We start from the raw sequence: 20928 nt of genomic DNA on the forward strand, positions 1-20928 counted from the left end.
ACCTCCAGGTTCTGATTAGATTTGTCTGATGGGGCATCAGAATATCCACTTTTGAAGACTTAGGTACTTAACCTGGCTGAGACCCTCTCTCACCCTGATCACATGAGACGAATCTTACATTGCTGTGTCAGTGGCTCGGCTTAGTGCCTGGTGCTAGCATGTGGTGGCTGGTGGCTGGTTCCATCTGCAGGTAGCTGCTGGGAGATGTGTCTCTCTACTGTGGCTGGCATGAGACTGTGAGACTAAGAAGCCACGCCGGGCTCCATTTTAGTGTGTTTTGAACCTTTTCTTAAGCTTTCTCAGGTTTCATATGGATATATGTTGCCAGACATTTGGGTGTCATTTGTAGGCAGAGTTTTTCATTATGACTCCTGGCTCCCAAATAATCACACCGAGACTTAATATTAATTATAAATGCTTGGCTGATAGCTTAGGCTTGTTACTAACTGGCTCTTATGACTTGAATTAACCCATATTTCTTATCTACACTCTGCCACATGGCAGTAACTTTTTTCAGCACTGCATGTTCATCTTGATGCTCCCCACATCTCCTGGTGACTTCTCATGACCCCCCCTTCCCAGTACTCTCTTTTTGTCCACATGTCCTGACTAACCTCTACCTACCTAGCTCTTGGCCGTTTAGCCATTTATTAGACCAATGAGAACAAGAAATACCCACAGTGTACAAAAAGATTGTTCCACAGCAAGAAGCATTTTTCGTTGGGACTGTGGACACTTGACCATACTCCAGTGGATGGCCCCATACCCATGTACATATGGGCAGCACTAACTGAATAGAATGGACTATTTAGAAAGAAAGAAAGAGAGAGAGAGAGAGAGAAAGAGGGAAGAAGGGCATGAAGCTGGGAGAGAGGTGTGTTTGGGGGAAATGAGGGGATTTGAAGGAGGGAAATGGGGTGGACATGATATTTAATTGCATACATGTGTGATTTCTCAAAGAGTAAATAAAACAATAAAAATAAAAAGCTTGGTACATATATCTGTAATCCCAGGGCTAGAGAGACTAAGACAGGAAAATTCATTTAATTCTCGCTCCTGAGCTCCAGGCTCAATGGGAGATCTTATCTCAAAAAATAGAAGAGTGATGTAGGAAGACACCGATCTCTGGCTCTCACCCATACATACCACACACACACATACACATACACACACACACACATACACACACACACACATACACACACACACACACACACACACTAGAGTAGGGGGAGAAGACAGAGGGAGAGACAGGGATAGAGACTAAGAGATATACAGAGACAGACACACACACAGAGATAGACACTCACAGAGAGAAAGAGACAGAGACAGAATAGACTTTTACAATTCAAAAATTACTACATCACAGACATATATCTCTTGACTTACCTATAGTTTCTTTCCTGAATAACAGACTATAATTGTATAAACGTCCACCCCAAACTGTGCTTGCTAGATCATTTAACTTTTTACTACCCATCATACATTTTACCTTCCAATTCGAATTTACATGAAGATCATATAGTCTGTTACCTAACTGGGCTGATGTTACTATAACACAGATGCAGATTTGTGGTGTGCAAATTGGCCTCCATGCCTCATGACTGGTACATTTTAATTTCTGTTGGGGATTTGAAAGGTCACAATGTTCATACGTTGACACTGGGAAAGTAAAAGAAACAGAGTTTAGTTCTTTTGAGGCAATGACCACTGTGCTTAAAGACTAAATTCTTATCGACCCACTGCTGGCTAGGTAGAGAAGAGCTGTATTTGGCTTGCTTTCTTTTCTTTTTGAGACATTTCACATTGTAGCACAGCATGATCAAAAACTCATTATGTAGATCAGGCTGGCCTTAAATTCCAGACAACCCTCCTGCCTCAGCCTCCCAAGTTCTGGGATAATAGATGTGAGTTGCCACATCTGGCTTTGGTTTTGCTAAGACTTTATTATATCACCTGTCTCCATAGGGACAGGATGGCTCAAACAGCCCTCACTAGAATTCCCGTTGCTGCTGGAGTATGTGGTGGTATTGTGTTCACCAAAATATTGTGTACCTTAATAAACTTACCTGGGGTCAGAGAACAGACAAGCCACTAGTTAGTCAGTGATAGCACACGCCTTTAATCCCATAGATATCTGTGTGTTCAGGGTCAGAGCTATTAGAGCCATAGCAAGAGTGTGGCGGTGGTGGCACACGCCTTTAATCCCATAAGATCTCTGTGTGTTCAGGGATACAGTCAGCATTGGAGACATATGCCTTTAAGACCTAGGGGGCTGTACATTCAGACAGTGACGAGGCAGTCATGTGTTTGGGTTTACAACCAATGAGAAGGCAGAACAACATACTATAAAAAAACAAACCGACAGGAAGTAGGTCTCTTTTCGTGAAGCTGGGACAGCAGGAGGAAGGGTGAGATTTTAGCTCTGAGCTCTGACTTCTCGGCTCTCTCTTTTACATTGTTTCTGTGTTTCTTATTTAATAAGACGGTTGGTTACATCTACAGGAGTATTTGGTTATTATGTGTTTAAGCCCACAGGATGTGGGGAGAACATGCATTTATAGAAGCAGACATTTCCCTCCACCTCCTAGAGAAGGTGCCCAATTTTAACTGCCATGGAATCAAAGCTATGACAGAATCAGAATAGTCTAACTTGAAAAGTCTGAAAGAGCACAGAGGTTGTTCTAAAGGCGAAGTTTGTCTCTAAACTAGTAAAATTATGATTCCTACTCTATTTGCCAGTTCTAGCTGGGAAAGGCCAGAGACATAATTCTATTAGTTATGTAGCAGATTATATTCTATGAGTCAACGCAATATTACACAATGCTTCAAAATTAATTATTTTGTGGAAACAAAAATTCTCCTGGCTTATGTGTAGATGAATGAGTGGGATGATAAAAGTTCACACACTGCCGGATGAGGGTGGGACTTTTTAAAATATGTTTCATAGTAACTGTTATATACCTCAACTCTGCAATTTAAAGTTAAAATGAGTGTATATGCTCCATGTAAAGCATATGCATTTTATTAATCAAGTATTATGCTCAATCTTTTGTTTTTTTGTAGGACCAGCAAAAATCCACCAATGTGGTCTACCAGGCCCACCATGTGAGCAGGAATAAGAGAGGACAAGTGGTTGGAACGAGGGGAGGATTCCGAGGATGTACCGTGTGGCTCACAGGTATTACACTCTCTCTCTCTCTCTCTCTCTCTCTCTCTCTCTCTCTCTCTCTCTCTCTCTCTCTCTCTCTCTCTCTTGCATGCACACATGCACGCGCGCGCGCGCGCACACACACACACACACACACACACACACACACACATTTTCCAGCTACCCTTTTTAAGATAGAAAATTGATATGTGGTATGCTTTTAAGGAATTCAGTGTGACATATTACACCTAGTAGGTGTTTATTTGAGACTTAAAGGAAGTGAGGCGAAGGGCTGAGGCGAAGGGCTGTGTAGATGCCTGGCTGTCGGCCATCACTCTTCTATCCGAGCGAACCAGAGTCTGGTGGGCTGAGGGAGGTTACTAGCTATCAGGTACCATTCTTTGGCAGCACAAGATGAGACAAGTGGACCCTAGCACCTTTGTTCAGCTCTAAGGAGCTGCTCATATTCACTCCTAGATGCATTTCCTAATTTGACAGTGAGTATTTGGCAGCCTGTCAGGTTACGGATGTTTAGAGCTAGTTTTCTGATGTCTTGTTGTTCTGGGGGCCATTTCCATGAACAAACAGAATCTATGTGAAAAGGATCGCTAAAAATCTCACCTTGGCCAAGTGTTATCTTCTGCCTATAGAAACAACTTGCTGACCTTGAGATGATCCAGTGAATGTCCCTTTTCTTGTCTTTTCCATCCACATGTTCCAAAGCTGAAGGTTAGTGACAGACTTGCAATTAGGCCTTAAGACCGCGCTGTCCCATGTCTGAGTTCTTACTTGAGATAGATAGATGATATAGCCAGGCTTCAGAAAGGGAAACCCAGGTACACTTCATAGATAGGACTTTCTAAAACTGGAAGAGCCCAGAAGCAACAGCATGTTTATTTGGGCTCTGAGAGGGGAGCGTGTGCTATTTTCTGTTCACATAGGCAAAGATCTAACCTGAGAGTGGCTCAGGAGAATGCGGAGCTAGCTGGGGGGCCTGCCTGAATTTCTGTTGGTTATTGTTTGCTTGCACTGTTTTGGGCCTGTGAGACAGGGTTTCACTGTGAAGCCCAAGCTGGCCCAGAATTCATGATTCCCCTGCTTTAGCCTTTCAAGTGTGGAGTTACAGGGTGGTGGTACACGCCCAAGTTTGGTTTGTTTTCTTTCCTTGCTATTCTTGAATTCTTCCTGGTGCCCGTGGTTTCCTGGTTTCCTTCACAGCTGGGATTTGCATCAAAACAACTTCATCCCATCTTCAAATGTGACAATGGGTATGGAGCCCCAAGGGCCAATATGATGGACTTGCCTACTGTTCCACCTGTGGGGAGATGCAGTTTGTAGTAGCAGGGTACATCAATGGTCCCAAGGCTCCTCACCTGCTGCCTGCTTGCCTTCCCCTTTACTAGGGAAGCTCACTTCTGTACTGAGACAGACACATGAAGTTCATGTACTCTAATGTGCACCCCTTTGAAGAAGGAAAAAAAAAAACAAGAAGAAGAACAGGCAGGAAGGACAGGTGGAACTGGAAAGGGTTTATTCCCTCTGACTTCTCTTCTCTGTGCTTCAGAGGTTCAAGATCGGCCACGTAGACCAAAAGAAACCACTTATTCCAGAGGCTCGGATTTGAGAGCATCCACATCCGCTGTGACTACACAAGTCATTTAACCCCTCCCTGCTGGGGGATGTCTTTCTGTACACTGTGAACATACGTTGTTCCCATTGGTTAATAAATAAGCTGCTTTGGCCTATGGCAAGGAGAGAGACAGGAAAGAGAAAGGCAGAGTCTGGAGAGACACCAGCCTGCCACTCAAGGAGCAACATGCCAGCAGACCTGTAAAAGCCATGGAACACGTGGCAAAACATAGATGAATAGAAATGGGTTAATTTATGATATAAGAGCTAGCTAGCAAGAGGCCTACCATAGGCCATACAGTTTGTAAATAATATTAAGCCTCTGAGTGATTATTTTGTAAGTGGCTGCAGGACCGCAGGGCCGGGCAGGACCAGAGAAACCTTCAGCTGTATTTCTGAGCCCCAATATTTCTGAGCCCCAATATCCTTGTTTGTAAGTGCTAATACATAGCCATTGTAGGCAGAGCTAAATAAAATAAAATACCAACACTCTCAGCCCAGTGCCCACCCTAGGGCAGCACCACTCCAGGGTGTTATAGTACATACCCAATAGCCTGCTCACATGCTGGCCATGATCAAAGCGAAGCCTTTGCTCTCCAAAAGCTGAGGGAAATGAAAGGAAATTTAATTTCATTATTCTGATGCAAGAGCACATACCAGCAAGCCAGGGTTCCTATTTTTTTTTTTTTTTTTGTTACCTACAAGCTGACATAAATTCTAAGGGGAATCTATCACGGAGATCTATTCAAAAGAAATTGTAGTAATTCAGTAGGGTCCCAGAACCTTCGTTGGCCATTTTTTCTATGCTTCCCTATTACAGTCAAGAATGTGCCTTGAAAATAGGACTGCAAGCCTGGGGGGGCTGTTCATTGACCTCTTGCAGATTCCCTGCCTTGCCCTGTCACCCCTCCTTTCCCGGAGCTTTGCTCTTACAGTTTCTGCACCCTTCCCCGCCCACCCCCCCACTGCCCCCAGGTGCCTTCTCTGTGCTTTTATTGGCTTTTTGCCTTTTTTGTCCCTCCTCTCCCAGTTTTTCCATTTCCACGTTGAGTTCTGTGCAGTGGCAGCCTTGTGTCTTGGAATATTCTTCAGGCTCAAAGATCTTTAAGGACAAGTGAACTGTGAGCTTGTGAGATCCTTTGTGCCTCCGCCATGTTCTCCTTACCTAGAAAATTATAGAGTGGCCCAACCACGCCTATACTATGGCCACTAGCACATCTTGACTCTATTTCCATCTAAAGACATAAAGTGTCTTTAGAGCAGAGTGCACATGTGCCTACGAGCTCAGAAACTCTCCAGCCTTGGCCAGCATGAACACCTCCGTGTTTTGACAGTCATAAAAGAAAAAAAAAAACAACAACAACAACTATGGGTTCTAATGCCTGGTAGCTATCCGGTAGAATCCACAGGGAGGTGGGCTTACCAATCTTCTGGGTACCAGTCCCCCTCTCCACTCAGTGCTCCCAGAAGAGTTAAGTCTCTGTCACCACAGCTCTGCTTTTTCAGGAGCAGCCAACATCTCAATTTGTAAGAACACCTTTCTAATCTTTGAAAATGTTTGCAGGCAAAACAGCACATGGTCTATGCCCCCAGATCTCCCTATTTACAACCCTGGTTGCTCTGAAAAACTTCCAAAATTCAAAATAAATGCAAGTACTTGGGTTTTGTGCTCTTTCCAGATTTTAATGGTTTTTGTTTAACACTGGAATATTGTTAAGAGTTTAGTTATGTATAAAGGTGCCAGATTATCTCACGGTCTTTCATCTTTTGAGGGACATTGGTTTATTGAGACAAGGGTTTCCTAGAGCAGAGGCTAGCCTTGAACTCCTGTTTTTCCTGTGTCCACCTGGCAAGCACAGGGATTACAGGCAGTGCCTCCATTCCCGAGCTGATCGTTTTTCATTTTAAGTGTGCCTTGCCTGCTCTCAACAGGTCTCTCTGGTGCTGGAAAAACCACCATAAGTTTCGCCTTGGAGGAGTACCTGGTCTCCCACGCCATCCCTTGTTACTCCCTGGATGGGGACAATGTTCGCCATGGCCTCAACAAGAACCTGGGATTTTCTGCTGGGGACCGAGAAGAGAACATCCGCCGGATTGCAGAGGTGGCCAAGCTCTTCGCTGACGCCGGCCTGGTCTGCATTACCAGCTTCATTTCCCCATTCACAAAGGTAAAAGATTCGACTCTGGGCAGGAGGCAGCACACCTACCCTCCCTCGATCCCTCAGCTGTGACCTCAGCCAGCAGAGCTGGAGAGATCAGACTTTCACTTCCCTACTCATTCTCCCTCTCCTCACGTGTCCTTCCACTCCCCCTTCCCCGCCCCCCCCCCCCCCCCCCCCGCAGTCCTTCTATTTGCTATTGGTTATGTAAAGAGAGTTGCTCACTGCCAGAAGCCAGTGCCTCAGTTGACACGAAGCCTTTACAGGGTGACAGTCATCAGAGACACGTGATCAGAGTTGAAAGAGTTGAGCAAGACCTCCGCAGCCTGTCACTTCAGTTGTCTGGAACGAGAATGTTTAGCTGGCCCAAACAGCAGCCAGTTCAAAGCACCGGCGGCTTCTGCCGGTTTAGTGGAGACACCCCTGACCCGGGTGCCCTGCTCTCTAAAGCAGGAAGTTTCCAGCAAAGCCTTCCTGCGTTGAGGGTGGCGGCCCTGCTAAGGGGGAGCTGTGTTCTGTCGCTTCCTCTGGAAGTCCTTCTGTGTGTTTACCAGAGTGACATCTCTGGGCTTCCTGAAAGGACCCCGCGAGGCACACATCTCATGTTGCCTCAAGATTATCAAGTCCAAGAGTAGTACACTGTGTCTTGCCACGAAGAATCTCATGAGGAAACTTTGTCCTAATCTATTTTCTCTCATAACAAAATATCAGACCTGATGAATTAAGGAAGACTAAAGGTTTACTTGGCTCATGACTTTGGAGACTTTGGAACCCAAGAGCATGGTGACATCTGATGATGCGTCTCATTCTGCATTTCACACAAGAAAGAGCGAGGGTTGGGCTAACTCAGCCCCCACACCCCAGCTATTTTGCTATGTATATCCTCAGGCCAGCCTCATGCCTCATCCTCTGGCCTCAACTCCCAAGTGCTGGGATTAAACTTGTGCCTGTGTCCCACCATATCCCACTGCTTGCTTTTCTTTTTATAGCCAAAATCCCTCTCAAATGACCGAGTCTAGTCTCAATTTCCTCCTAAAGGCTCCACCTCCAAGAACTATCAATATATGAGCTTGAGAATTCAATTTCCAACACATGAAGTTGGGGTCATGCATTCAAACTGTACCAAACATTTTTGGGGGGCATGGGGAGTCTCTTGTAGCCCAGGCTTGGCCTTGAACTCACTTTGCATCCAAGTCTATTCTTGAACCTCTCGATCCCTCTGCCTCGATTCCCCTATGGACATGCCCCCTCCATGCTTGGCTCTCCTTTTACTGTTTGAAACACGCTGTTTTTCAGGATCGTGAGAATGCTCGCAAAATCCATGAGTTAGCAGGACTCCCGTTCTTTGAGATCTTTGTAGATGCGCCTCTAAACATCTGTGAAAGCCGAGATGTGAAAGGACTTTACAAACGGGCTCGAGCTGGAGAGATTAAAGGTATAAAAAGTAGCTCCAGCACTCTGACAGTTACTTACTCTGCCAGGCTTCCGATTCTGTCCTTAGAAATCTGTCTGTAGCTACGTACCCTGTGTCCCAACTGCAGAAAGCACACACTTACGAAAGCTCAGTGCGTTCAGAGTGTCCATGGGCTTACTAAATATGGGGGTTACCTTTGAAGAACCGTCACCTCAGGCAGAAGGGGTGAAGTTCAGAGAAAGAACACAGACTGGATTTAGGAATGGGTCTCGAGTTTCCTCCTTACTTTCCTTTTGGATTCCAGTCAGCAGTAGAAGGCTTAGTTTCTGCCAGATATCATGGCTCACTTGAAGCTCTCCATATTGAAAATACCGCCATGTACTTTCTTTTCTGTAGCAAGAGGTCAAAAACGGCGGTTTGAACTTTTCAGTCATAAATCACATTTTCAGTTTAACGTATTATTAGTGTGTAAAATGTCTTATTGATTGATAACATTCTGCCATGAATACAGATATGATTTAGCTCTTATGCCCTTCAGGATTTACAGGCATCGATTCTGATTATGAGAAACCTGAAACTCCAGAATGTGTGCTGAAGACCAACTTGTCTTCAGTAAGTGACTGCGTGCAGCAGGTGGTGGAGCTTCTGCAAGAGCAGGTAGGGAAGAGAGAGAGAGAGAGAGAGAGAGAGAGAGAGAGAGAGAGAGAGAGAGAGAGAGAGAGAGAGACTTGAGTGTCTTTATTAAAACCCTCCCCTTCCATTCTCAGTTCTAACTATTGCCAGCTCCATTTCATTGCAGAACATTGTACCCCACACCACCATCAAAGGCATCCACGAACTCTTTGTGCCAGAAAACAAAATTGATCAAATCCGAGCTGAGGCTGAGACTCTCCCGTCATTATCGATTACCAAGGTAAGAGAGTACTGACCAGCCAGAGGGGCTCAGGGTTGGTATCTGACACCATAAACTAGTACACAACTCCTCTTTAAAACTACATTTGTTTATGTGTTTTGTATATGTCCCGCCCCCCCACCCGTGTGTGAGTGTGTGTGAGTGTGTGTGTGTGTGTGTGTGTGTGTGTGTGTGTGTGTGTGTGTGACAGGCTGCATGAGTGAGGTCGGAGGACAACATGCAGGGGAAGAGTCAGTTTTCTCCTTCCTTCCACCATGTTCGGGGATTGAATTCAAGTTATCAAGCTTGATGGCAAGCACTTTTACCTGCTGAGTCATCTTGCAGGCCCCACAATTTCTTTTGACCATAAGAAATATCCACTTAAGGTGAGTCTATGAAGACATTCCTCATCCTCTCACCTCCTCTCTGAGCAAACAAAGGCCAGGTCGAGAAGCTGGCTGAGAAAGCAGCAGCCATGTCTGCACAGGACAATTTGCATGGCACACCCACACCTCTATATGCTGAAATAGAGGCAGGATGCCAAGGATGGTTTGTTAGCAATGGCTGAAAAGTTTATCCAGAATGTGAATGGTTCTTGGGCGATTGTGAAGAATGTGGTGGGGTGTATGTGGGGGGAACCCCGCAAAAAGCAACCCTGATCTAAAACACTATGAGCTTTTCTGCTGTGTGTCTGCTGGTTCTGTTGATATGTGCAAGCCCATGAAACCTGGGGAAGTAGTACTAGCCCTAGCTGCAAGCTACTCTAGACATATAGTTATCACCAGGAAGAATATGCTCTTGTGGCTAGAACTGACTGCCATCTCTGCAAAATGACAGCTACCACATGCAAGAATAAAATAGCCAACAGGTCAAAGATAAGTCTTTGGGGAGAGTTTATAACTCACAATCAACTCATGCCCACAAGGTGTTCTGTGCATATCCTCTTAGATAAAAACTGTCACCAACAAATATCTCCTCAGACCCCCAGATATGAAATGCACAGCCATATGGGAGATCAGGGTCAAGTGTGGAGAATATATGATACAAGATAACCAAGAACAAGTTCTTCCAGAAGCTTCCTCTGCAGACTGTGTCCTTTCCACATCAGGAGACTCCAACCTGAGGAAAGGGGGTGGCAACTTCACCTGCATTGATCTCATTAGTTGGAAGGAGTCATATGCAATCCCAGCCACAGCCTGCTTGTAGCATTTTTATGGATCAGTTTTACTTGTGCATACAAGATGATCAAGTCTCTCTTGCTATCTTTTTATTATTCATTAGAAATTTGGAGAGTTTATGAGAAAGGTTAATAGGGTACTTGCTTCAGCTAATTAGGACCCCACAAATGATTTATAAACAGAGTTCCTTGGCTCTGCAAAATGAACCCAAGCACCCCAGTATTGTAGTCAGACAAGTAAGCATGTCAAAGCAACACAGGGTGATAGTTCAACAACAAAACTGTCTGCAGGGCAGAGAACTTCAGGACCTAAGGAATGACTCCTCAGGTCACAGGGATGAAAGGAAAGGTTTCAGAGCAGGGAGCTATGTCTTGAGTTTTAAAGATCAATAGAGCTTTGCAGGTAGCCAAGACGATGGGTGGAACATAGCCCGCATCCTCCAATCAACTGAAAGTGCCTGTGGGTTCCGACTACACATTGCCTTGTGGTGTTGGCATGTTGATCCTAACTGGGGGAGGAAAGGAGATGGAAGTCCTCCCCTTGAGTCCCAGGAGCCACAGCTTAAAAGGTTTTCATACCATGATAATAACTTTGTCCTTTACCATAGAGTTAATGGCTTGCTCAATTTAGTCAAATGGCCAGTAAGTACATCTTATGAAAAAGCACAATCAAACCTTCATTTTGTGTGTGTGGGCGGGGGGGGGGGGGGGGGGCAACAGTGAATTTTTAATTCTGTTGCACATTATAAGAACATTACAGCTGAAAGTATTTAAATAATCTCAATTTGGAATCCTGTGATCACTCTTTTATAAGAACGTTCTAGACTTACACATAGCTGGCCCTTGAATCAGAAGTCCATAGAGTTTTAAGTGGGAACACTTGAAACATAGAAGGCTCTTCCCTCCTCATCCTGCCAGTTGAATAGGGAGTCACACCCTGGGCCTGAGGAGGAGAGGTGATGGACACATTCTCTTGTTCCGTTTTCCAGCTGGATCTGCAGTGGGTGCAGGTTCTGAGTGAAGGCTGGGCCACTCCTCTCAAAGGTTTTATGCGGGAGAAGGAGTACCTGCAAATTATACACTTCGACACTCTGCTGGACGGTATGTTTCACGCTGTCTCTTACTGCTTATTAAAGAAAAACACCTGTCTTACAAGTCTGCCCGTGGAAAGGACTGTTTACCCATGGTTTGCAGATCCTATTGCGATAATATTTAGATTGCTTACATTGTGCTCCTTCTACTATGTCTGTTTTCACTTTTAGGAATTTTTTTTTCATTCTCAAAGGATGTATTATTTAGAACCAAGTTGCTGAGAAATGAAGGCTTTGTTTGTATGCAAAGCCAAGGAGAGGTTCAACTCTAGCGTTCCTCCCTCCCAAGTTCTTTGCTGGATCTGTTAGTTAGAAGCTCCATTCGGGAGCATCCAGGAGCAGGCCATCACAGTTTACTGACTCACAGGGACCGTCCTTCCTTCACATTGCTCTCGTCCGATGGTATCACACTGCCTGCTTTCCTTGATGGCTGCGGAAGTGTCAGCTCTCAACCTCACGTGACATACATGAAAGTGGTTTCATCCTCTGGACCCTGACAAGGGAATGCCATGGTAACTTTCTGGCTACAGGCGAATGGCTTTTGAAAAACTAATCCGGTCCAGGTTGGAAGCAAGTGCTACCCAGAAGACTTCCAGGCTGTTTCTAAGAATTTCCTTCCTGGAGTCCCTGAGGTCCTCAGGCATGGGTTCTCTATTTCCAGACCATGGGGAAATGGCTGCCAGGTGGGGAAGAGGTGCTGGTAAAATCACACTGACTATATAACCCTGGGCAAAGCTTCAGGCCCATTAGGAAGAAAGGACCAAACCAGATATTCAGTCTCTGGAAAGATGCTCTGGGGCTTATGTGGCTGCCTAGGGAATGACCTAGAAGCAGAATTTCCCAGATGCACCTTCATTCCTCTGCTGTAACGGAGGATGCCCTACCACCTGAAGCCTCTGTTTCTCAAATTAAGTCACAACCCAAAAGCACACTTGGTTGAAGTTCAGTGTGCTGTAACAGGTCCTGTTTCATTTGTTTTATAAAATCCCTAGAAATATTCCACTTCTCAGATGAGGAAAGTGAGCTCAAAATAAATGACTTGCTCACATTCACACTGCTTAGAAGTGAGACCCCAAGACCAGAGTCTGCTGCCCCTTTTAGACCAGCCAGCTCTCCTGATGGCCTTTCCAGTGGACTCCAGAAGGCCAGGATTCCTAAGCTTGGAAATAAGACATTTCTCTTGCTATCTTAATTTGGACACATGCTGAACACAGCTGCATCAAAGACATGTTGTTGGACTCAGCAGCCAGCCACACCCAAGAGGTTGGCTATGAGTGAGCATCCAGGCTGGAGATGTGACCATGGGACAAGGGGACCACATTGAAAGAGGGGGGCTCATTCCAAAGAGTGCCTTGTACAAGAATAACTCCATAAAGAGAGATGCCTGATGTTTGTCTAGTTTCTATAACCCCATGCAGGCCATGCCTTTCATTCTTGCAGGAATTATCTGTTGGCTGAGACTCTACAGCTACACTCTACAACTAGAATTCACTGGACACACTTACATAGCTCAGGATTCAAAGATCTACACGGCCTTCAAAGTCTCCTCAGCTCTTAAGTAAATTAACTGATTTAAAAAAAAATAGAGAGCACAGAGGGTTCAGCAGGTAAGAGCACTGGCTGCTCTTCCAAATGACCCATTTCCTAGAACCTACATGGCAGCTCAAAACTAGCTGTAACTCCAGTTTTGGGAAATGTGATCAGGCTTTCAAGGGCACTGCACACATGTGGTGCACATGCCTGCAGGCAAAGCACTCATACACATAAAGTAAAATTTTTCAAAATTTAAATTAAAAAATAGAGCGTACAGGCCTGTAATTTAAGCTGTTTTGGAGGATGAGGCAGGAGAACCACAAATTCAAGGACAGCCTAGACAAGTTAGGGAGGCCCTACCTCAAAATAAAAAGGGAAAACAGGGACAGGGACATAGCTCTGTGGTAGCCCACTTTCCTAGCATGGGTGAGGCCCTGGGTTCAATTCCTACCCCTGAACAAAGACATCACAGATATCGGACTCTGTGTTCCTTTTTAGTTTGGGCCTAACTAGATGTAGAATATAATAGCGGGTAAAAGTGTGAGCTATGAAGCCAACCTGGCTGGATTTATCTGCAGTGATTAGCTATGAATCTGGTAATTTCCTCAAGTCATCTGGCTTAGATCCCTCATCTGCATGACGGAGATGATAATTACGGCACCTACCTCCCTAGGGTATTGAAAGTTAAAGAAAAATGCCTCATCCAATAGTAAAGTCCCATCCATGCTAGCTAGTGACACAAACGAACCCCAACTAGTGACAGTGAAGAGAGCCTGGAAACTTGAAGTGGCTTATCTGAAGTCATATTAGCCCGAGTCAGCCCAGATAAAGTTAGTAGCTAGCAACAGCTCCCTACTGAGTACTCACATCCTTGGCTTCCCCCAGCTGCGGTGGACAGAGAGGTCCTGAAGGAAGAGTGAGCTTGTAGGGCAGACAGGACAGCTTCCCTGAGGCCAACAGCAGAAATGTCTTCTTACCACATCTCTTTAAGCCAAAGCACTTTGAATTTCCCAGGCTGCGGCATCTGGGGGAGGCCACTTGAGCCCCTACACTTTCCATGCCCTAGTCTCCTGTGCCTGCCTGGTGTGATGCTCTAAGAAGCTCCAGAGCGTTTATATTTTTATATATTATAAATTTGTATAGTGTATATATATTATAAATATCTATCATTCATACAGATATTACTTCATGTCTGACAGTTCACAAAGGTTTGAGTCACCACCATTGACACCGAAATGTTTCGCATAACCACAACCACCTATCTTTTTACCATCAAACTGTAAATCTTTTGGTTACCTACAACCTAAAAGCAACAGATTTCATTCTCACCCTGACTCCTATAAAGCATTTTGTTAGCTTTAATTTCCTGAAAGGTTCACATTTTACCCTGAGTTTAAAAATGTAATCAGTCTATTTAGTATAGAACCAAAACTGAACAATGCCCCCCAGCTCCCCCAGCCCCCCCCCCAGCAACCATTTGTTCATGTTTATGGTATCTGTGAGTTACTGCTTTCACATCAGTGTCTTCGGTCTCTTTATCCCTCACTGAAAATGTAGTTTCAGGGTTGTCGCAGACCCTCCTAGCATAAATGTCACAGACGTTGGCCTATAGCTGCTGAGTGGGATGAAGACAACTCCATTATTTAAAATCTTCGTCGAGAACCTTCCAGCAGGGATGAGGGTCCCCACATATATTTGGTGAGGTTACTCCATTTAGCCTGCATGAAGATTTTTCATCTTCATGAGGTGGTAAGTGTTAAAAGGGCAGAAATTTCACTTGAATTTGCATTCAAATCTAGGTTCTGATGATTCCAACACTGTGTTTATTTTCCTAGGCACGCCATCAGGTCCTTTAAGCATCTGAGCTTCTACATTCTAAGACTGTTTGTGTCCAGACTCTCCCAAAGTCTGGTTTGGAAACCATTTGTCAGTCTTGCTGAAATTAAAAGAGAGACTAACATGTCTTATAATTATTTCAAATAGATAATCCTTTGAACAATGTTTTTAGAGTGCATTGAACAATAGCCCACAAAAATGGTATTACCGTATGTTTGGTGTCCTGTGCCTATTTTTTAAAATAGCACAAGAAGGAGCTGAGAATATCTGCATGTTGAATATGTAAAGTGCCATAATAGGAATTTGTTCCTTGATATTGTTACTTCAAGACTCTCACGGTGGAGACCTGAAAACATGTTTTTTATGTTTGTATTTCTCTAGGCGTGGCCCTCCGTGGTATGTACTACACCTTCCAAGTAGATAATTATTATAATTAGATATGTTACATTAATTTAAAAAAATTTTAAGGATATAATTTTTAAAAATCCAAATTAACCAGTTGGAATTGTTCGGTTCATAATCCAACCAGTTATAGTAAAATCATACCACACTGTTCTGTTTATTCAAGTACAAACGACAGGAAATTTCTGGATCAGATGAAACTATTATTTGTAATGTTGAGTTTGGCTAACATAAGCAAACTTTGTTTCTAAATTATCATTGCACATTTTGTTCCCAAGTTCTCTTAAATTTATGATCATCTAATGACTTCTGGTCCTCTTTTAGTCTCAGAAATTTGAAATTAAATTTTTCTTTCACACAAAACATTTTTAGTCAATGAAGAAATTCATTTTAGATTCAATTTAAAGTAAATATATCTGGTTGGACTGTGTATGATCATTCCTTGTTTGTTTGCAATGTATGATTGTGCATGGACTTAATTGCAAGCTATCATAATTGATAGTTACAGAAGTGAAAATAAATATACACTTACCAGGACTATAAATTTCTACATTGTACCAGAATGATGTAAAATTCCAAACATATCATTTATCTCTGATGTTATTTTTATCTTTTTTTTTCCTTTAAAAAGCCTAATTATTTAATAAGGTTAATTTCACTTTTTGGAAAGAAAAAGTCTGTGCAGCCAATAAACAGATCTACAATGCTAAAGAGAAAAGGACTATAACTGTTTAAAGCAAAAGAAGAATTATTCAGTTAGACAGGAAATTATCTGTTGGATGTACTATGGTTAAAAACAACAGTACTCTTCCAAAATGAGATAAAGCATAATGAAATAAGGCAACTCTCCACAGAGCTGGAACACATGAAGGGAAAGGCCAAGGGCTCAAGGAATATTTGAGGCCACAGAGGATGCTCAGCACAGTTCAACTGTTGGATATGTTTATGTATCAAAAAACTAGAGGGGCTGGAGGCTCAGTGGTTAAGAGCACTTATTGCTCTTGCAGAGGACCCAGGTTTGGATCCCAGCATTCCATATGGGAGCTAACCAATTGTAACTCCAGTTCCAGAGAACCTGACATCCTCATCTAGCCTCCTTGGGCACTGCACACACATGGTACACAGACACATATGCAAGCAAAGCACCCACACACATAAAATAAATAAATCTTTTTCTTTTCTTTTTTTTTTTTTTGTAGAAAAGGGGCTGTCCATATAACGCAGGTTAAAAGCATGTGCTGCTCTTGCAGAGGGTGGGAGCTTGATTCCCAGCACCCATGTTGGGCAGCTCACAACCATCAGTAACTCCAGCTGCAGGGGGATCCAGTGCCTCTTGCTACCATGGACACTTGCACTCACCTGCCCATACCAACACACAGATACATATAATTTAAAAATAAAAATAAACCTTCTAAAGCAAAGTTGAGAAAAGGGCTGGGACTGTAGTTAAGTGGTAGAGCACTTGCCTCCCATGCCTGAAGCCCTGAGTTCAGCCCCCACTCCTGCCAAAACAAACAAAAACCCAAGAGTAGAGAAAGATAATAGGAACCAAATTAAACATACCCATGCCTATATAGAGCTGCAGCCCCAGGCATATTGGAGCAGTGGGTATTATTACTCAGTAGGACTCCTGTCCATGTGGTCCCACAGGTGAGTCCTTTATCCTGATTGGGAAACAGAGTCTCCTTGGGATGTCAGCGTTACCAGCATGCTGCAGGCAGGGCTGGGCTTCCTAACGCTCCCTTTGACCTTTGCTTTGCAGTCTGCTTTACTTCGGTTTATTCAAGTCTCTGTAAGCAGAACTGAGCATCATGGACTCTCAGTGGAGTGGTCAGTATGCACCAGACAGCATGATTTCTCTTTAGAACTAGAGCATCCCTGAAGGTGTTGCTCTTGGTTAACCTCCCCTTTCTTGTTAGGTTTAGTTGTGGTTCATCACAGACTTCTGTTAATGCTGTACTTTATAGTGTGTTCCCCCCAAAACCTGGGGAGGGGCACACTGCTAACTCATCTTTCAAGAACTCCTCACTTTGAGTTTGGTGTTCTCTCTGCAGAGACTGGGTGCTCTGGCTTCTAGTGAACTTTAAAACAGGAGTTACTTTAACAACAAAATCTTCCTGCATGGCATCCACTTTACAGTCTTTAAAGGCATCTACTGTACACCGCAGGCTTTCATGGCAGACTGGATGTCTTTATTGCTGGCAGTTGCTGTCTGGCCTGTGACATTCTTTTAGGGATTACTAACTTGAGAGCCTTAAAGAGGACAGAGTGATATGCCTGCAACTGGGTTCACAGCCATTAGGCAGTTTTATGTCCCACAGGAAAAGGACTCAGATCTTTACAGGTCAGAAGCATTCTAAGTGGACTTGACATTTCAGGACTCAGCTAACATACATTTTCTCATACCCACAAATAAAGCAAGAGTAGTCCCTGCCCCCGAGGCTTTCCTCTTTGATCATCCTCTGTTCACTCCCAAACTGCGACCTAATGCTGAGTCTTTGGTGTTAAATGAACCAGAGTCCTCGTTTATAACTGGAAGTACAGCTGAGAAAGACAGACTAATTAGAACATTGAGCATGCTTACAAAAGGGAAATGAAAGGGGTCATAGCCTTAGATTTTTTCACACTATCTGCCACCATTAAGAAATGAGAGTCTGTTTTTAAACTTTTTTTGTTTTTGTTTTTTGTTTTTCGAGACAGGGTTTCTCTGTGTAGCTTTGCGCCTTTCCTGGAACTCACTTGGTAGCCCAGGCTGGCCTCGAACTCACAGAGATCCGCCTGGCTCTGCCTCCCGAGTGCTGGGATTAAAGGTGTGCGCCACCACCGCCCGGCCTGTTTTTAAACTTTTAAGCTTCAAATTGGAAAGCAACTACATCTTTTTAACCATTCTATCTAAAAATTCTTCAAAATGTTCATACTTATGTTTGGGAGGTGGCAGGTGGGTTTGAGACAGAGTCTCAGATAGCCCAGGCTAGCCTCAAACTCACTATTACAGGCCAGGATTCCCCTGAAGTCCTGCTATCCTATCTCTGCCTCCCAAGTTCTGGGATTACAGGCATGGTGACTACACCTGGTTACGTTCATACTAAATAACAACAAAGCCTTAGTTGGGCCTGGTGGTCCAGGCCTGTGGTTCCAGTATTTGGGGAGATCTATCAGTAGTGCAAGGTCATCCTCGTCCCTTAGTTCTAGGGCAGCCTGGGCTATCTCAGAAACAAAATAACAACAACAAAATAAACCTCACAGTGTTTAAAGCCTCTTATTCACTCACACACATATAGAAACTGTTAGAGATGTACCTCAGAGGTACCTGCTTGCCTAGCATGTAAAAGGCCTTGTGTTAAATCTCTAATTTCACCGAAACACACACACACACACACACACACAACCCTTATCAGGAAACTTGTGAGATACCTGCGGAGTTTTTATTTCCATAGTGACATACTTCTATGAATTTGCATTTTATAAGCTTATTTTAAATTATTTGTCTGTGTATGAGTATATGCACACAAGTACAGGTACTCACAGAGGCCAGAGGCATCTGATCACCCTGGAGCTGGAGTTATAAGTGGTTGTGTACGACCTAAAAAGGGTCTTCTGCAAGAGCAGGTGTTCTCAATTGCTAAGGCATTCCTGCAGCACCCTACATTTTTTAAAATATGTCTACTTATCTGTGTTCTCCAGAGAAACAGAACCAATAGTGCATGTGTGTGTGCACATGCGTGCGTGCGTGTGCGTGTGTGTGTGTGTGTGTATGTGTGTGTGTGTGTGTGTGCATTGGTTTTAATTGGCTCATGTGATTGTGGAGCCTAGCAAGTTGGAAATCCAAAGGTCAGCCTGCAGGCTGGAGACTCAGAGGGAGGGACGCAGTTTCAGCTCAGTCATTCTGCTACCTGAATTGCCTCTTCTGGGGAAGTGGGTCTCCTTTCCACAAGCCTTTCATTCATCACATGAGACCCACTCACCTTATGGAGGATGATTCTCTTTATCCAGGACTCACTAATTTAAATGTCAGGCTTATCTAATAGTAAAATTCACAGAAACACTGAGAATATTTGCTCAAATGTCTGGGTACTGTGGTCCAGCCACACAGAGACACAAAGTTAACTGCCAGCTCCTGTATCTGGTGTTCACAAGTTTTCCTTTCATCAAGCTGCTGACCTGTTACAAGCATCTTTGAACTGCCAATCTTATATCCTCTGTGTCACATACAGAGGAATTAGAATGGCCAACTTCCTTTAAATTTCTTTTAGCGTCTCAGCAGAGGTGAGATGGTTTTACTCTTTAGAGAAAGTGCCCAAGTTTAGTAAAGTTTAGTAAGTGGCTTTGTGCCATTTTTCACTCCCATGTTCTTTTTAAAGATTTATTTATTTTTATTACATATGTATGGGTGTTTTGACTAAATTTATGTCTGTACACCACATGCATGCAATGCCTATGGACGCCACAAGAGGGCATCTGATCCTCTGGAATTGGAGTTAGAGCGGGCTGGCAGCTCTTGTTGGGTGCTGGGAACCAAGTCCATTTCCTCTGCAAAAGCAGCAAGATCTCTTAACCATGGTGCAGCTCTCTTAACCATGGTGCAGCTCTCCAGGCCCTATGCCCATGTGTTTTGAGTGATGGTTTTAATTGCAGCTGAGCCAGCAAGACTGTGATCCCAGGTAAGTGAGATTAACAGTCTCTTAAAACATTTGAAGACAGAGTTGCATCTGGACACAGAGTGACTATCAAGGGCTTGCTTTTCTGGGGTGTGAATGCAGTGACTTTTTGTTGTTGCTGTTCTTAACCTTTCAGTTCCATTATGTGGGTAATGCCCAACATTGACACAGGTTCATTTAGAAGAAAAAGAAAAGTTTTCAGTTTGGCCAATCTTTATTTGGTTTTTTAAAGACTAAAACATTAGGCTGGGGAGCTGGCTCAGTGGTATAAGACTACTTGCTGCTCTTCCAGAGGACCCAAGTTCAGTTCCAAGCATCCATGTTAAGGGGCTCACAACTGCTTAAAACTCTAGCTCCAGAGGATCTGAAAGCCCTCTTCTAGTCTCTGGTTGCACCCACATGCTCACTCTCAATAAATAAATAAATAAATAAACAAACAAACAAACTTTAAAACAACAAAGACTTTACTCTTCATAGTGCAGTAGGGTCAGGACCAAGATTTTAAAAGGGCAAGGCCAGATGAGATATCTCCATCCTGCCCCCAAAGCTAGATCACTTACTGAGGCAACCCACCTCAGGAATCGGGCAAGGAGTTCCCCTCACAGTCTTAGAGAAACCAGAGGAGCAGCATGTCTGTGCTGGATTTGGGTCCTGATGCCCCAGCAGAACCTTTGGAAGGAGGACTGTACACATTTTAGCCACCCCTGAAGGATGCTCACCCTGGATCTGGCACTCATGCATCACGTGGGTCTTTCCATAGATGGAGTCATCAACATGAGTGTTCCCATCGTGCTGCCTGTTTCTGCGGATGACAAGGCACGGCTTGAAGGGCACAGCAAGTTCGCCCTGATGTATGAAGGTCAGAGGGTGGCTATACTACAAGATCCTGAATTCTATGAGCACAGGAAAGAAGAGCGTTGTTCCCGTGTGTGGGGAACAGCCACTGCAAAGCACCCCCATATCAAAGTAAGTACAAAGTCCTTGGG

The 20928-nt window shown here is 44.0% G+C and overlaps 1 protein-coding gene and 1 long non-coding RNA gene across 7 annotated transcripts in view; one reads left to right on the forward strand and one right to left on the reverse strand.

Annotated features, from left to right (window-relative positions):
- Papss2 (3'-phosphoadenosine 5'-phosphosulfate synthase 2) overlaps nucleotides 1–20928 on the forward strand; it is a 76489-nt gene that overhangs the window by 40034 nt on the left and 15527 nt on the right. For 4 of the 6 annotated variants that reach the window (XM_076562291.1, XM_015989534.3, XM_076562293.1 and 1 more), the window contains 8 exons: nucleotides 3067–3181; nucleotides 6713–6948; nucleotides 8236–8374; nucleotides 8892–9010; nucleotides 9153–9266; nucleotides 11412–11523; nucleotides 15264–15278; nucleotides 20703–20908. In XM_076562291.1, the coding sequence (XP_076418406.1) occupies nucleotides 3067–3181; nucleotides 6713–6948; nucleotides 8236–8374; nucleotides 8892–9010; nucleotides 9153–9266; nucleotides 11412–11523; nucleotides 15264–15278; nucleotides 20703–20908 (1056 nt within the window). The remainder of the gene's footprint in view (nucleotides 1–3066; nucleotides 3182–6712; nucleotides 6949–8235; nucleotides 8375–8891; nucleotides 9011–9152; nucleotides 9267–11411; nucleotides 11524–15263; nucleotides 15279–20702; nucleotides 20909–20928) is intronic. The other 2 variants (XM_076562296.1, XM_015989535.3) reach the window with 1 other exon arrangement.
- On the reverse strand, nucleotides 3998–8315 carry LOC143270950 (uncharacterized). The gene is made up of 3 exons (XR_013048140.1): nucleotides 7165–8315; nucleotides 5327–5383; nucleotides 3998–4466 (listed from the first exon to the last, which is right to left on the reverse strand). It is a non-coding gene; the product is annotated as an uncharacterized LOC143270950 (long non-coding RNA).

The sequence above is a fragment of the Peromyscus maniculatus genome, chromosome 1 (genome assembly GCF_049852395.1).
Source record: "Peromyscus maniculatus bairdii isolate BWxNUB_F1_BW_parent chromosome 1, HU_Pman_BW_mat_3.1, whole genome shotgun sequence".
NCBI lineage: Eukaryota > Metazoa > Chordata > Mammalia > Rodentia > Cricetidae > Peromyscus > Peromyscus maniculatus.